The sequence below is a fragment of the Argiope bruennichi genome, chromosome 1, assembly GCF_947563725.1.
Source record: "Argiope bruennichi chromosome 1, qqArgBrue1.1, whole genome shotgun sequence".
Classification (NCBI taxonomy): domain Eukaryota; kingdom Metazoa; phylum Arthropoda; class Arachnida; order Araneae; family Araneidae; genus Argiope; species Argiope bruennichi.
In genome coordinates, this window is record NC_079151.1 from 112,456,783 (window position 1) to 112,474,868 (window position 18,086).

Sequence of the window (18,086 nt, forward strand, 5' to 3'; positions counted from 1 at the left end):
AATGAAAACACGTTGTTCAGTCGTGTTTCCTTCATTTTTACTAACCCTTGTAACCTTAAACAAAACTAGTTACCGTTGGGTGCCAAAACTATTCCTTCTAAGGAAAAATAAAACTCTCAAGGAAAGAAGCGTAATTGATTTAAATCTTTTTAATGAAATATTAAAGGACATAACACATGAAAAACAATAACTACAATTGCTACTGTGGGGTGCTACAATTCCACTGTCTCTAGCAACTGGGAGTTCATATGCTCGTAACGTTGAGCTGCCGTAAGTCCCAAGGACTCCATCTGGCTTTGCTGGGTCAGTAATGTCATACGTAGTGGGTGAACGATTAGTAATCACTAAATAAGGTCCTTCCCGCATGGTCATAAATTTACGACTTTTCTTATTTTGTGACTTGCAAACAGGATGTAATGTCACCCATACTAGATCACCTTGCTTGTAGAAAACTTGTCGTCTTCGACGATCATAATAAGCTTTACGCTTGCCTTGCTTTTGCTCGACTTGGTCTTTAATTTTTGCAGTCAAATGAGCAAACCGCTTGAGATATGGGGTTATCTCAGCTACGAAGTTATCATTATCAATAAGTGCTCTTAAGTCTTGTGTGACATCATCTGTTGTTCTTAACTCTCTACCAAATTGCAAATAAGCTTATGGGTGATTTGTGGTTTCACACTTGGCAGTGCTGTTTAGTGCTAAGCGAATAATTGGTAGTTTTTCATCCCAAATGTCGTGTTCATCTCTGACTAGTATGGCGTGTCGGGGTTTGAGATCTCTATTTTTACGTTCGGATGGGTTAGATTGGGGATGATACACAGGAATATGGTATTGCTTAATGCCAAGAAAATTGCAAGTTCGTTGCATTAGAGCACTGACAAATTGTGAACCATTATCACTGATGAGTTTACGTGGGAGTCCATATCTTAAGCAGACTTCTTCGACTAAAGATGTGGCGCAATTTACAGATGTTGCCTCTTACAGGGCATATAACTCCACTCATTTTATACTGCTATTTTCTACGACAACAATCCACTTCTTACCAGATGAGGTCTCTGGAAGAGGTCCAAACAAATCAATAGAAAGAGTTTCAAATCGCTGTGCATATAGTGAAGTTCTTAGAAGACCTGTTGTCATTTGATTACTCCATTTATAACGATTACAGTTCGGGCAATTTTTGACAAATTCCGCATTCCTGGAAAATAGTACCTGCAGGCGACTTTATTGTAAGTCCCTTCAGCCCCACAGTGTCCAGCTGTTGGAACATCATAGTACTTTTTCAATACCCTTTCTCTTTCCTGGACAGGTACTACGAGTTGTGCTTCAGTTTCTACTTCGGGTGAGTAACAATACAGAATACCTTGATTCATTAAATAACCTTGGCTTGTCCAGTTTGCAAAATTCTTATCTTTTGAATTATTTTCAAAACAGTCAATTATTTTTTTCAGTTCTTCGTCTTTCAACTGTTCTTCTCAAATGTCTCTAGGCCTTGTCACTGGAAAATCAGCTGATATAGCAAATACGTCACAAGGGACATCTTCATTTTAGAGATGCATAATCCACGATTTTTTGAATAACAAATAATATTGCTATTGTTATTTTTAAATATGCGTATCTGTTATTTCAATCATATTATTAGTTAAAATTTATTACTTAATATTAAATATAAAATTTATTACTTAATATTAAATATAAAATTTATTAATTATAATTAATACTTAATTTACAAATTTAAGTAACGTGTGATTGAATTAATTTATCTGTTTCAGCTTACTTCTTAAATTTTATTTTTTTTCACAAAACTATTTATTTAATTTATTTATTATAGTGAACCATTTTCTAGAAAAGGTGAGTTAAAAATATATGTCATTTCTTTAAAATGTTTACTTTAGTCCTATATTCTACCAATAGATGGCGCCAGCAGTAAACAGAATACATGTAATCAAAGTCAATCATGTCACGAGCAATTAAAAATGATCTGTATGTAATAGTGCATCATCAAATACTAATATCGGTCACTCCCGTAAAGTGGAGCGGTGACTTCGCACTTTCCAGTGAAGCCTCGCACTTTCCGATGAAATCACCGCTCCGATAAATTTCAGTGATATGCAATTCAATGATATGATACGATAATTCCAATGACCGGTCCGTTCACTTTTCAATCCAATCACACATTTCTTTCGAGAACTTCCATTGGACAGATCGTATCGATTGTTACTTTCCAGTGAAGTCACCGCTCCGGCAAATTTCAGTGATATCGTATCGATTGTTACTTTCTATCGTGATCCAAAACCTGTAATCGAAATATCACCAGTAAGATAGTATCAAGGATTTGAATCACACCCCTCTTTGAAAAGCATTGATCACTTGTATTTGTGACTTTTTGATATTGGTTACGTAATAACCGCTCTTAAAATATTCGTCATCCCTACTTCATTTAAATTGGTAGACCTAGACAACATGTCTGCAAGGACTTTGGACTCACCAAGCGTATATTCGATTTTGGGGTAAAAGATTGGATCTGAAGAGCTCATCTTGCCAAACGACCTGATGGCGACTTGATGCTCATAAGCCATTTCAAAGGTTGGTGGTCAGATGCTATTATAATTTCTTGGTTTTCGACATAACTTCGAAATTTCTCAAGAACCCAAACTACTGCTAGTGCTTGTCTTTCTGTAGTTGAGTCATTCTGTTCCGCTGGGGTAAGCAGACGACTGGCATATTCAATTACATGCTCCTCTGGACCTTTTCCTTGGGTAAGGACGGCTCCAAGAACATAACTGCTTGCATCTGTTCGGATACAAAATGGCTTTGATCCATTTGGTTGTTTTAACACTGGGGTGTTATTAATCTTTTCTTCAAGGTTTCAAATGCTTCTTGTTGTTCAGGACCCCAAATCCATTGTACATTCTTTTTAGTAAGATTACTAAGAGGCCTTGCAATATTCGCGAAGTTTGGAACATATATTCTAAACCATGAGCAAGTTTGCAAGAAGGACTGAACTTCTTTCACATAAGTTGGTACAAGAATTTTTTGAATAGTGGATACTTTCTCCTGATCAACTTCTATTCGTTTTGAGGTTATCCAGTGACCTAAATATTTTACACGGTCATAAGCAAAATGGCATTTTTCTCTATTAGCATGGAATTTAAACAAATTAAGTCTTTCAAAAACAGCTAGTAAATCACTTAGATGTTTATAAAAAGTCTCTAAATATTTTACACGGTCATAAGCAAAATGGCATTTTTCTCTATTAGCATGGAATTTAAACAAATTAAGTCTTTCAAAAACAGCTAGTAAATCACTTAGATGTTTATAAAAAGTCTCTGATGAAATAATAATGTCGTCTAAATGAGATAGAGCAAAAACATTCTTTAGGCCTGCTATAAATTTGCCAGTCAGGCGTTGAAAAGTTGAGGGTGCATTTCGTAGTCCAAAAGGCATGCGCAAATATCTGTACGTTCCAAATGGGCAAATGAAAGCTGTTTTATCTTGATGCATCATGCACTTTTATCTGATGATATCCTGATTTGAGATCGATAGTTGACATATAGGCTGTCGTCTTAGCTTCTGTGAGCAAATCGTCCATACGAGGTAGGAGATATGTGTCTGCACCAGTAGTAGCGTTACGTTTGCGAAAGTCGACACAATGTCTCATCTACCATTTGGTTTAGGCACCAATACAATAGGACTGGCGAAAGGGGATTCACATTCTTCAATTACGCCATCAGCAAAGAGAGTGTTCAATTCTTTTTTTAGCAATTCCTTTTTTGCAGGATTCATTCGATAAGGTGGTTCTGCAACCTGTGGACTATTTCCAGTATTAATACGGTGTTCACTAAAAGATGGTGGTTCTCCCCCTGGTTCGAAGCAACTCTTGAACTCTTGTAGTAAGCTGTTGAATAGATTACATTGTTCTTTAGTTAGATGCTTACCCTCGTCACTTCGAAGATTTATGGTAGATGACGTTTTAGGAGCTTGAATAGAACTGGACGTTTCTGCAATCTTTTCTTTTGAGTCAGCAACTAAGCAATTTTTGTTATTGGAAGGTACCTTGTAGAAAGAGACTGAATCTGATGTTTTTCATAGAAATGCCATTTACCCTTGGGAACATCGAGAACAATTCCAGCAGACTGGAAAAAATCAGTACCTAAAAAAATTCTGTTTCCCTTTGCTTCCTGTAAAACAATTAGTTCTGTTGGTATCACTTTACCTTCGACATCAAGATTTACAACCGTAGTCAAGACAGCTACGTTACTTTGTGTTCAATCAGCGAGTGTCAAAAGAATAGTCTTGGATTAAAAATTTTTTTTCCTCTGTAGCATATGGAATAACTTTTCTCCAGCAATAGAGTAAGATGTTCCGGTATCAGCACATACAGCAGATTCCACTCCACAAATTTTGAGAACAATTAAACTCTTAGGGGATGTCAGAGATTCAAATGTAAATAAATTGATGCTGTTTACAGACGCTTTATCTTCTCCTTTAGATACTGAGCAGGTAGGATATTTAGATTGTATATATCCTGGTGTTCCACATCCATAACACTGGATAGTTCTTCTTTCAGGGGTAGAGTTTATCTTCTTGGAGAATACATTTCTTGCTGTCTTTACTTGTTTATCTTCTCTTGATGTCGCAGTAGACTTAGACCCTCTCTTTGTTGTTGCGAAATCACCTCTAAAATTTTGTTTGTTATTTGGAGTTGAGTGGTTTTTAGAACCTTGGCGATTATTTTTATAGGAATTCAATTTTTCTGCTAATTCTAAAGGCTGATTCCATGAATCAAAATTCCCATGAATCAATAAAATGTTCCTTAAGATCAGGTGGTGTATTTTTCTTAATTTGATCGCTCAGATTAGACTTTTAAGCTGTTGAAAATCTTTAATGTTAAGCTCTGTGATCCAGCTCCCAAAATATGATGCTATTTCAAAGTAGAAATCTCTCCAAGTTGTATCTGGGCTTTACTTGTGTTGCGAAAATAGCTGTCTGAAACGATCCGCAGTTAATCTGTATCGCTTAAGAAGCATTTCTTTAACTTTACGGTAATCTTGCGAATCTTCCCCATCTTCTCTCGCAATAACTTGTGCTATTTCAGTAGGCAATGAGCTTATCAAATAAGGTATACATTCTGATTCTGGAATGCTTAAGAATTTTAGTTGATGTTCAAATATTATCAAATATAATCCTTTTTCATCTTCTTTTGGGTTAAATCTTGGGATAACTTTTGTAATATCCATTCTAGGTTGGTTAGTTTCTTGAACTGTCTCCTTTGTATGATTTTTTCGGCATTTCAAGCTGAATCTTCAATTTTTATAACTCAAAAACACTTTCTTTTTCGACCTCTGCTTTCTTTTGTATAAAAATAAAACGAGCTTTACAGAAGTTAGCATCATATGATGCACTTTTAGTGATGAGGTCTTTGATGTTTAAAAACTTCATATCGCTTGTCACTTCAATTCCGAGATCCATAGCTAGAGCCTTTAAATCATCAATTGTACTTTGAGCCAGGAAGGCCATGGTCTAAAGGAATCGAAGTGGAACCAGAGGGGGAGTATAGAGTTCTTACTCCCACCAAATGTCTTTAAATTAGTATAAGAGTCTTTTTACAGGGCAGTCAATTGCAAAGTTATAATTGACAAGCAAAAATGTATATATTTACTCTATATTTACTCCAAATATAAAAATGTATTTACACTTAACAACATTTTCATTTAATATTGCGAATCAATTGCAAGAAGGAAATGATGTCAAACACTGTATAGAATCAAGGAATATGTTCCTATGCATTCACTAGTTGACAAGATAAAATTTAAATACAAACTTTCACTGAATATCCATAAAATATTTTAACTTCTACTTTACTGCAAGAAAATAAGAATGCAATCCCAAATTTTATTATTAGAAAGTAATGAAATTTCCCCTTATTTAAATAAAATTTCAGTTAAATTTCATATTTCTTTGCACTAAAATTATAGATGTGATAATAATACCATGCAGAAATAGAAATATTTAAAACATTATATTTATGCAATAAAATACAACAGTAGAATATTTTTTAATTGCAAAGAAATAAAATTCTTCCTTTCAAAACGTTAAAAATCCACCTGAAAAAACCGATATACAAGAAAAAATAAAATTTCACAGTTACTGAATATGCATTAGTACTTTTTCTTCTAAAAAAAACAAAACTCAGCAGCACTTCTTGAATATAAATGATTAGTTTCAATTTAATATCTCTGATATACTCAATTCTCAAATCAAAAGAATTCTTTTTATTTCTGATGAACACTTTCAGAGTTTTATTCTGTATATAAAAAAAACATTTGCTCGAGAAAGAAAAAAAAAGAAGTAGACATAAAACAGAAATAGTTTCACCTGCCACTTCCGTTCGGAAATATTTAATGAAAACATTGGTTCTTTCTAATTTTATAAATGCTTATAAATATAAAATTACATAAAGAATCAATACTATTTATACTAATTCTTCAACAAATATTCATAATTTAATATACGTCAGGATTGACATCGATAAGATACAGAATTTTATAATAATAAAATGAAAAGTTACTTGAATGAAAACAGTAGGTTTTTTTTTTCTTTTATAAATGCTTATGATTACAAAATTAAACAGAGCATCAATAACATTTATATTAATTTTCAGCACTCATTCATATCTCCATACACGTCAGGATTGACGGCAATACGCAACAAAATATATTAATAAAATGAAAAGCCCTTCACGTTCTTCGGTTGAAGGTTTGTTACCAAACAAAACAATTTTTGGGGATGAAGGCTTATATGCATCAACTCCAGGACGGAAATTGCACAAAATTCAGGATTGAATTACGAAAATAATAGGATGAATTTGCAACAATAACCTTGAAAGGAAAACGAGCCCCGGCTCTGGAGTCTAAACATGGATGTTTTCAGTGGGGAAAATCATTCGGGCCACACGCTGGAAAACCATTTTTGTAAGCGTACACAAAACTAGTTACAGTTGGGTGACAAAACTGTTCCTGCTAGGAAAAAACAATACTCTTAAGGAAAGAAGCTTAATTGATTTAAATCTTTTTAATGAAATATTAAAGGGCATAACAGACGAAAAACGATAACAGGACAAACAATTAATACAAACATTAGGGTTTGTTACCAAACAAAACAATTTTTGGGGATGAAGGCTTATATGCATCAACTCCAGGACGGAAATTGCACAAAATTCAGGATTGAATTACGAAAATAATAGGATGAATTTGCAACAATAACCTGGAAAGGAAAACGAGCCCCTGCTCTGGAGTCTAAACATGGATGTTTTCAGTGGGGAAAATCATTCGGGCCACACGCTGGAAAACCATTTTTGTAAGCGTACACAAAACTAGTTACAGTTGGGTGACAAAACTGTTCCTGCTAGGAAAAAACAATACTCTTAAGAAAAGAAGCTTAATTGATTTAAATCTTTTTAATAAAATATTAAAGGGCATAACAGACGAAAAACGATAACAGGACAAACAATTAATACAAACATTAGGGTTTGTTACCAAACAAAACAATTTTTGGGGATGAAGGCTTATATGCATCAACTCCAGGACGGAAATTGCACAAAATTCAGGATTGAATTACGAAAATAATAGGATGAATTTGCAACAATAACCTTGAAAGGAAAACGAGCCCCGGCTCTGGAGTCGAAACATGGATGTTTTCAGTGGGGAAAATCATTCGGGCCACACGCTGGAAAACCATTTTTGTAAGCGTACACAAAACTAGTTACAGTTGGGTGACAAAACTGTTCCTGCTAGGAAAAAACAATACTCTTAAGGAAAGAAGCTTAATTGATTTAAATCTTTTTACTGAAATATTAAAGGGCATAACAGACGAAAAACGATAACAGGACAAACAATTAATACAAACATTAGGGTTTGTTACCAAACAAAACAATTTTTGGGGATGAAGGCTTATATGCATCAACTCCAGGACGGAAATTGCACAAAATTCAGGATTGAATTACGAAAATAATAGGATGAATTTGCAACAATAACCTGGAAAGGTAAACGAGCCCCTGCTCTGGAGTCTAAACATGGATGTTTTCAGTGGGGAAAATCATTCGGGCCACACGCTGGAAAACCATTTTTGTAAGCGTAAACAAAACTAGTTACAGTTGGGTGACAAAACTGTTCCTGCTAGGAAAAAACAATACTCTTAAGGAAAGAAGCTTAATTGATTTAAATCTTTTTCATGAAATATTAAAGGGCATAACAGACGAAAAACGATAACAGGACAAACAATTAATACAAACATTAGGGTTTGTTACCAAACAAAACAATTTTTGGGGATGAAGGCTTATATGCATCAACTCCAGGACGGAAATTGCACAAAATTCAGGATTGAATTACGAAAATAATAGGATGAATTTGCAACAATAACCTTGAAAGGAAAACGAGCCCCGGCTCTGGAGTCTAAACATGGATGTTTTCAGTGGGGAAAATCATTCGGGCCACACGCTGGAAAACCATTTTTGTAAGCGTACACAAAACTAGTTACAGTTGGGTGACAAAACTGTTCCTGCTAGGAAAAAACAATACTCTTAAGGAAAGAAGCTTAATTGATTTAAATCTTTTTAATGAAATATTAATGGGCATAACAGACGAAAAACGATAACAGGACAAACAATTAATACAAACATTAGGGTTTGTTACCAAACAAAACAATTTTTAGGGATGAAGGCTTATATGCATCAACTCCAGGACGGAAATTGCACAAAATTCAGGATTGAATTACGAAAATAATAGGATGAATTTGCAACAATAACCTGGAAAGGTAAACGAGCCCCTGCTCTGGAGTCTAAACATGGATGTTTTCAGTGGGGAAAATCATTCGGGCCACACGCTGGAAAACCATTTTTGTAAGCGTAAACAAAACTAGTTACAGTTGGGTGACAAAACTGTTCCTGCTAGGAAAAAACAATACTCTTAAGGAAAGAAGCTTAATTGATTTAAATCTTTTTCATGAAATATTAAAGGGCATAACAGACGAAAAACGATAACAGGACAAACAATAATACAAACATTAGGGTTTGTTACCAAACAAAACAATTTTTGGGGATGAAGGCTTGTATGCATCAACTCCAGGACGGAAATTGCACAAAATTCAGGATTGAATTACGAAAATAATAGGATGAATTTGCAACAATAACCTTGAAAGGAAAACGAGCCCCGGCTCTGAAGTCTAAACATGGATGTTTTCAGTGGGGAAAATCATTCGGGCCACACGCTGGAAAACCATTTTTGTAAACGTACACAAAACTAGTTACAGTTGGGTGACAAAACTGTTCCTGCTAGGAAAAAACAATACTCTTAAGGAAAGAAGCTTAATTGATTTAAATCTTTTTCATGAAATATTAAAGGGCATAACAGACGAAAAACGATAACAGGACAAACAATAATACAAACATTAGGGTTTGTTACCAAACAAAACAATTTTTGGGGATGAAGGCTTATATGCATCAACTCCAGGACGGAAATTGCACAAAATTAAGGATTGAATTACGAAAATAATAGGATGAATTTGCAACAATAACCTGGAAAGGAAAACGAGCCCCTGCTCTGGAGTCTAAACATGGATGTTTTCAGTGGGGAAAATCATTCGGGCCACACGCTGGAAAACCATTTTTGTAAGCGTACACAAAACTAGTTACAGTTGGGTGACAAAACTGTTCCTGCTAGGAAAAAACAATACTCTTAAGGAAAGAAGCTTAATTGATTTAAATCTTTTTAATGAAATATTAAAGGGCATAACAGACGAAAAACGATAACAGGACAAACAATTAATACAAACATTAGGGTTTGTTACCAAACAAAACAATTTTTGGGGATGAAGGCTTATATGCTTCAACTCCAGGACGGAAATTGCACAAAATTCAGGATTGAATTACGAAAATAATAGGATGAATTTGCAACAATAACCTTGAAAGGAAAACGAGCCCCGGCTCTGGAGTCTAAACATGGATGTTTTCAGTGGGGAAAATCATTCGGGCCACACGCTGGAAAACCATTTTTGTAAGCGTACACAAAACTAGTTACAGTTGGGTGACAAAACTGTTCCTGCTAGGAAAAAACAATACTCTTAAGGAAAGAAGCTTAATTGATTTAAATCTTTTTAATGAAATATTAAAGGGCATAACAGACGAAAAACGATAACAGGACAAACAATTAATACAAACATTAGGGTTTGTTACCAAACAAAACAATTTTTGGGGATGAAGGCTTATATGCATCAACTCCAGGACGGAAATTGCACAAAATTCAGGATTGAATTACGAAAATAATAGGATGAATTTGCAACAATAACCTGGAAAGGTAAACGAGCCCCTGCTCTGGAGTCTAAACATGGATGTTTTCAGTGGGGAAAATCATTCGGGCCACACGCTGGAAAACCATTTTTGTAAGCGTAAACAAAACTAGTTACAGTTGGGTGACAAAACTGTTCCTGCTAGGAAAAAACAATACTCTTAAGGAAAGAAGCTTAATTGATTTAAATCTTTTTCATGAAATATTAAAGGGCATAACAGACGAAAAACGATAACAGGACAAACAATTAATACAAACATTAGGGTTTGTTACCAAACAAAACAATTTTTGGGGATGAAGGCTTATATGCATCAACTCCAGGACGGAAATTGCACAAAATTCAGGATTGAATTACGAAAATAATAGGATGAATTTGCAACAATAACCTGGAAAGGAAAACGAGCCCCTGCTCTGGAGTCTAAACATGGATGTTATCAGTGGGGAAAATCATTCGGGCCACACGCTGGAAAACCATTTTTGTAAGCGTACACAAAACTAGTTACAGTTGGGTGACAAAACTGTTCCTGCTAGGAAAAAACAATACTCTTAAGGAAAGAAGCTTAATTGATTTAAATCTTTTTAATGAAATATTAAAGGGCATAACAGACGAAAAACGATAACAGGACAAACAATTAATACAAACATTAGGGTTTGTTACCAAACAAAACAATTTTTGGGGATGAAGGCTTATATGCATCAACTCCAGGACGGAAATTGCACAAAATTCAGGATTGAATTACGAAAATAATAGGATGAATTTGCAACAATAACCTTGAAAGGAAAACGAGCCCCGGCTCTGGAGTCTAAACATGGATGTTTTCAGTGGGGAAAATCATTCGGGCCACACGCTGGAAAACCATTTTTGTAAGCGTACACAAAACTAGTTACAGTTGGGTGACAAAACTGTTCCTGCTAGGAAAAAACAATACTCTTAAGGAAAGAAGCTTAATTGATTTAAATCTTTTTAATGAAATATTAAAGGGCATAACAGACGAAAAACGATAACAGGACAAACAATTAATACAAACATTAGGGTTTGTTACCAAACAAAACAATTTTTGGGGATGAAGGCTTATATGCATCAACTCCAGGACGGAAATTGCACAAAATTCAGGATTGAATTACGAAAATAATAGGATGAATTTGCAACAATAACCTGGAAAGGAAAACGAGCCCCTGCTCTGGAGTCTAAACATGGATGTTATCAGTGGGGAAAATCATTCGGGCCACACGCTGGAAAACCATTTTTGTAAGCGTACACAAAACTAGTTACAGTTGGGTGACAAAACTGTTCCTGCTAGGAAAAAACAATACTCTTAAGGAAAGAAGCTTAATTGATTTAAATCTTTTTAATGAAATATTAAAGGGCATAATAGACGAAAAACGATAACAGGACAAACAATTAATACAAACATTAGGGTTTGTTACCAAACAAAACAATTTTTGGGGATGAAGGCTTATATGCATCAACTCCAGGACGGAAATTGCACAAAATTCAGGATTGAATTACGAAAATAATAGGATGAATTTGCAACAATAACCTTGAAAGGAAAACGAGCCCCGGCTCTGGAGTCTAAACATGGATGTTTTCAGTGGGGAAAATCATTCGGGCCCCACGCTGGAAAACCATTTTTGTAAGCGTACACAAAACTAGTTACAGTTGGGTGACAAAACTGTTCCTGCTAGGAAAAACAATACTCTTAAGGAAAGAAGCTTAATTGATTTAAATCTTTTTAATGAAATATTAAAGGGCATAACAGACGAAAAACGATAACAGGACAAACAATTAATACAAACATTAGGGTTTGTTACCAAACAAAACAATTTTTGGGGATGAAGGCTTATATGCATCAACTCCAGGACGGAAATTGCACAAAATTCAGGATTGAATTACGAAAATAATAGGATGAATTTGCAACAATAACCTTGAAAGGAAAACGAGCCCCTGCTCTGGAGTCTAAACATGGATGTTTTCAGTGGGGAAAATCATTCGGGCCACACGCTGGAAAACCATTTTTGTAAGCGTAAACAAAACTAGTTACAGTTGGGTGACAAAACTGTTCCTGCTAGGAAAAAACAATACTCTTAAGGAAAGAAGCTTAATTGATTTAAATCTTTTTAATGAAATATTAAAGGGCATAACAGACGAAAAACGATAACAGGACAAACAATTAATACAAACATTAGGGTTTGTTACCAAACAAAACAATTTTTGGGGATGAAGGCTTATATGCATCAACTCCAGGACGGAAATTGCACAAAATTCAGGATTGAATTACGAAAATAATAGGATGAATTTGCAACAATAACCTGGAAAGGAAAACGAGCCCCTGCTCTGGAGTCTAAACATGGATGTTTTCAGAGGGGAAAATCATTCGGACCACAAGCTGGAAAACCATTTTTGTAAGCGTACACAAAACTAGTTACAGTTGGGCGCCAAAATTATTCCTGCTAGGAAAAAACAAAATTCTTAAGGAAAGAAGCTTAATTGATTTAAATCTTTTTTATGAAATATTAAAAGACATAACACACGAAAAACAGTAATAGGACAAACAATTAATACAAACATTTAGGGGAAAGTACAATTCTCGGGCTTAAACGTCATGCTTAACCTAGGATTCCAGAGCACAGACTGAAGTTTTATCGAGCGGCCGTTAGGTGGCAAGCTGGAAAAATTCTCCAGTTGCACTATAAACTATCAGCTGTCAAATGATTTTTTAATAGAGTTATAAACAGTTTACTTTACAAATGATTTACTTTACAAATCTCGTGTTAATTTTGGGACACTCTTTACAGGAAAATAAGCATTTCCAATATTTACTGTACGAATGGTGGCAAATTCAAATCTTGCGTTCATTTTTGGTCACTCTTTGCAAGAAAAAGAACATTAATGAGTTCTAAAATATCAGTAGAGTTTGTTTCAGCAAAAAATATGACTAATATGAAAGTTTTTAGCAACTGACGATTTAGATGGTTCTTATGAAATGCATACTTAAAAATATTTTTGTTAGTAGAAGTTATAAAAACTTCCCAAATAACTAACTCATGTACACTTATTAAATGTTACATGACAAAGCTAACACTGAAATAAAATTACTTCATAACTAAAATAATGCAGAGAGAGAAAGAAAACCTAACATTCATGAACTAAAAAATTATTTATTTACTTATTTGTTTCATTTTCCATAGTTTTAAGAATGAAAGAAAATCCTTGATTTAAAAAAATCTAATAAATAATAATCTTTATTAACACAGAAGAAAAACAATTGATTTTAAAATTCAATTAAATTGCAACAAAGAAAATTACTATTTCAAATCATATTTAAAAGGCTTTAAAATTGCAAAATAATGACAGGCTAAATTTATAACATTGAAAAGATAATTTTTGGAATTATCTTTTCAATGTTTGGGAAAAGTTATTTTTTGGGGATAATATTTTTAGGAGTTATTACTAAAATTTATAAAATTTCGCCAAGTTTTTGATGTATTAAATTTTTATTTAAAGGTTCAAAATTGGCATTCCTTGTCTTCGAAATATATTTGTGCTAAATTTGGTAATTCTAAATCAAATGATTTAATCACTGTAATGCGTAAAATGACAAATGGATAAAACATACAACTTTTCACTTTTAATATTAAAAGATGACGATTTGTCAGAATCATGAACTTGAAGTTATATCTAAATGAATGTTAAGTTGATATTAAATATAATAATTACCTCCCGTGGATCAGCTGGTAACTTGAAGCGACTAGTTTATAAATAAATATATCTGCAAATAAAAGAAATAAGAAATCTACTTATTAATTCACAGCTTTACACTATAGGTGCTGTACAAAAATTTAAAAATTTGAACTTCTTAATAATAAATTTGTAGTGTTTTTATGCAATTTCAATCTCATTTTATGAAGCGTACTTTATGGAATTACATGTCTATTACATTAAGAAATGAGGCGGGATAGCCTAGTTGGTAGGGCCTTGGATTCGCGTCCCTTATGTTGCGAGTTTAAACTCCGCCGGTGGCTGGCGCTCGTATAAATTGGTCGTGGTCACAAAGTCCTCCATGTCGAGAGTAATACCACTAGAGGTACTGGATCAGGGTGATCGTTGTCTGATTCAGGTCTAAATTTCGATCTGTGGATGAGTGAATGAAATGCATGAATGCCGCCCCGTAAAAAGGGTTGTGACGTAATCTTGGCCCTAGCTGTACTGAAAAACAAGAGACGCACCTTTGGTTTAAAATCACTGACTTCTAAAGTCAATGGGCTTGTTATGACAAGAGCCATTAGAAACCACAATAGCATTATGATATTATATATTTAAATGTATCATTTAGAGAAACAAACGCTTGTTCCACTTTTCTGGACATCCTATATAATAAAATGAAGGAAAAAAAAATCGATCATCTATTAGTTTAAACGTTTTATATTTTATTTATCTCCCTCAATTAACTAATGAGACAAAATAAATAAAATCAGAGGAATTTAATTATATCTTCCTGTTCCCGTGGCTTTATTGCGACGAATAAGCATTATAAGTTGAGAAACTCACTAATTAACACAAATATATTTTCTTAATGATATATAGTTTGTAAAGTTTCAACAAAAGTAGAGTTTTGCTGAAACTTTATAATACCCTTAACTAGCATTATATAATGCGCTTAAGAAGCAAATTTATTCAAAAGAAATACGTATTTTTTTTTACACAAACAGTAAATTTAAATATATAATTTTAAATTTTCGCGAACGTTTTTGAAATTTAAATAGTTTTGTTTTATGTTGAATACTTAGAATCGTATATTTTGATGTTTGTTTAAAAAAGTATACTTTACAGAGACGAGTTTCAGACTGATAGCTAGCACGGTCACGAAGCAATCTTGCTTTTCCGTTTTATAGTAAATTTTTACTTTCTCTTATATAGTGAATGTGAAAAAAGAGATTTCCATAACAACCGAAATCTTTCAGTTCCAGATAAGCATCATGTAAGTTATAATTGTACTTAAGAAATATTAAATATTATATTCGTATCGAAAGACATAATGATTATCTCTATTAAGCCTTGACCAACATTTGGCAACTTGGCGAGGAATTTGTGACTAAATGATTCTAGAAAATACAAGAATTTTGGCGGTATTAAAAGCTAAAAAAAAACAAGGAAAAATTGTAATAGATAATAGAAATTTTTTGTAGTATTTATACTGTAAATGTAGGATTTTTCAGATTTTGGATGAAATCCTGCGATGGGAGGATTGTCTGCCTGCTTGTCCATGAGATCCCGATAACTGAAAAATGCAACAAGTTGGATAAATTAATTTCGATATGCAGTATTCATACTCATATTACAAATATTGTATCAAATTTTGGACTAAATACGCCAAAGGAAGTCATATTATAAGCATGCACTATTTTCTTCATTATGCTTAGAAAAGCTCAAAATTGTATAGCTGTACAACAAAGTCAAGAAGAGAACATTTCTGGTGGTTAAAATCACCGGAACACACTAATATGGAATTTGTTTTAGTTAATTTGAAATTTTTAAAATTCTGTTTTAATTTTTGGAATCATTATATTGAAAGGATTTTCTTACATTTTTTTTTATATCTGACGAATTGAATAATAAATCTTTTTATACTAAGGGAGTAATTTCAGTTTAATATTGTTACAAATCTGCTATATTGTTTCCCTGCTCTATTAATCTATGGTAAAGATGAAAGATTTAGAGAGATTTTTAATAAAAGCTGACTAGATGCCAGGTCAATAATCTAAGCCATGGCAGTTATTTGGCAACTTGGCAAAGAATTTGCGACAAAATGAAGATGTTGGCAGTATCTCTATTAGGAGCCGATATCCGTGATTCTTCTAGAAAATTCCATTTAATATCTCCATTAAATGGGAAAATTCCATTACACGGAGGCGTTTAAATATGTATTAATACAGTGTGTCGTTTATTTATGTAAGTATTGTCTTCAAGAACGTTTCAGCTGTATTCTTTTGCCTGAATTTCGAATTTTTCGTGAGATAAAACATTGTTTTCCAATATCCAACATGCCGAACTTTTTCCGAATTATATCTTTCAGTAATATGTTTACACACTTTCTGGCTCACTATTCGAAATTTGTCTATCTTTTGTAATCTTTAAAAAAATCCTTATTTTTAAAAGAAGTCACATATATTCTAACCAATTTATTTTTTAAAAAAATAAACTTCATTTATTTAATTCATAAAGTTTTTTTTTTAAAAAAAATATCTAATTAGAATATATCTAATTTAAAAAAAATATTTTTAATAAGATATAAGGATATTTAATTTCTTTAAAAATAAGATTTTTTAAAGATTAAATAATAAAAATAAGATTCGTATTTAATGATTAGAGAAAAATAGACAAATTTAGGATAGTTAACCAGAACGTGCGCAAACACGCTACTCATATCGAATGTCATGATCAGTATAAAAAAAAGAATGATCAAATGAAGGACGAAAATCATGATCAATATAAAAAAAGAATTATAAAATAGAGGACGAAAATCATGATCATTATAAAAAATAATTATAAAATAAGGGAAGAAAATCATGATCGATATAAAAAAAGAATGATAAAATGAAGGACGGAAATCATGATGAATATAAAAAAAGAATGATAAAATAAAGGACGAAAATCCTGATCAATATAAAAAAATATTAATCAGAACGTACTAAGATGGAAATTGTTATAATTAGTTTCAGTTGTGATTATTTTATCTTAATTCTTGGAATATTTACTTGAGAGGATTTTTTAAATCATTTTTTATCTGACGAGGTAATTATTAAAATATTTAATCTTTAACGTTTAACGCTTTTATCTCGAGAAACACCACAGAGTCAGCCAGTAAGCGGTATCCATTAGCTTAAATGCCATGATCAATATATAAAAAAAAGAACAGATTGCTAATATAAAAAACACCAAATACAACTTGAATAGCTTCAATTTCCTTTCTTGTTTTCCAGGAAATGAACTAAAAAAGAGCAGCTTGTCTAAACGACTTCACACGAAATAAAAGAGGGAGATTTATTTCAGTGAATTTTTTTCTAACTTGAAAAGTCTTCTTCCTTTTAAGAATGATTATTTATTTAGGGAATGTAGTGAAGCCTAATTTGAGGAAGTAATTTCGACCCGTCTAAAAAAAATTCACTGCAAAAGATAGATATTGTCGAAAGGAAATTTACGGGAACTTCTAGAAGTTCCATAGAAAAATAGCAAACGATCTAGAAAGGTTAACAGAATTTCTTCTGAATTATTCATTCGAAAACTATTTTCCTTTTAAATTAAAAAGTATCGATTTAGTAAAGAAGTTAATGAATCTAATTCGAAAGAAAAAGATAGGTAAATAATTATATCTGTTTTTAAAAATTCTAAATTGAATTAATTGGAAATATTCAGCAAATCTTTTATGCCAATTTCTTTTTTTTTTTTTTTTTAAAGATTTTTTTGAAGAAAATTATTTTACTTTTTAAAATGCAAAATAAAATTCTATTTATAATATTAGGATCAAAGTTTTAATTTTGCTAATAAGTATATGAATTAATTAGTTTTTTGTGGCAAATCTTTTGAAAGAAGTCCTAGCAATAATTTTGAATTTAACATTGATAAATCTTGTATTTAATGGTTAGCAAACTAGGCTAGATTTTTGAAAATGGGTAGACACTTTTTTTCATTATATATTGCTGTAATTTTCAGAATATATCCTGGATATTTTATATTTTTCAGTTTCT

At 32.7% G+C, this 18,086-nt stretch overlaps 1 protein-coding gene across 1 annotated transcript; it reads right to left on the reverse strand.

Annotated features, from left to right (window-relative positions):
- Nucleotides 1–654: 654 nt before the first annotated feature.
- LOC129974686 (uncharacterized protein K02A2.6-like) lies at nt 655–2,534 on the reverse strand. Its single transcript, XM_056087568.1, has 2 exons — nt 2,486–2,534; nt 655–977 (listed from the first exon to the last, which is right to left on the reverse strand). The coding sequence occupies exons 1-2, from the start codon at nt 2,532–2,534 to the stop codon at nt 655–657; spliced, it is 372 nt and encodes a 123-aa protein (XP_055943543.1).
- Between the last annotated feature and the right edge of the window lie 15,552 nt (nt 2,535–18,086).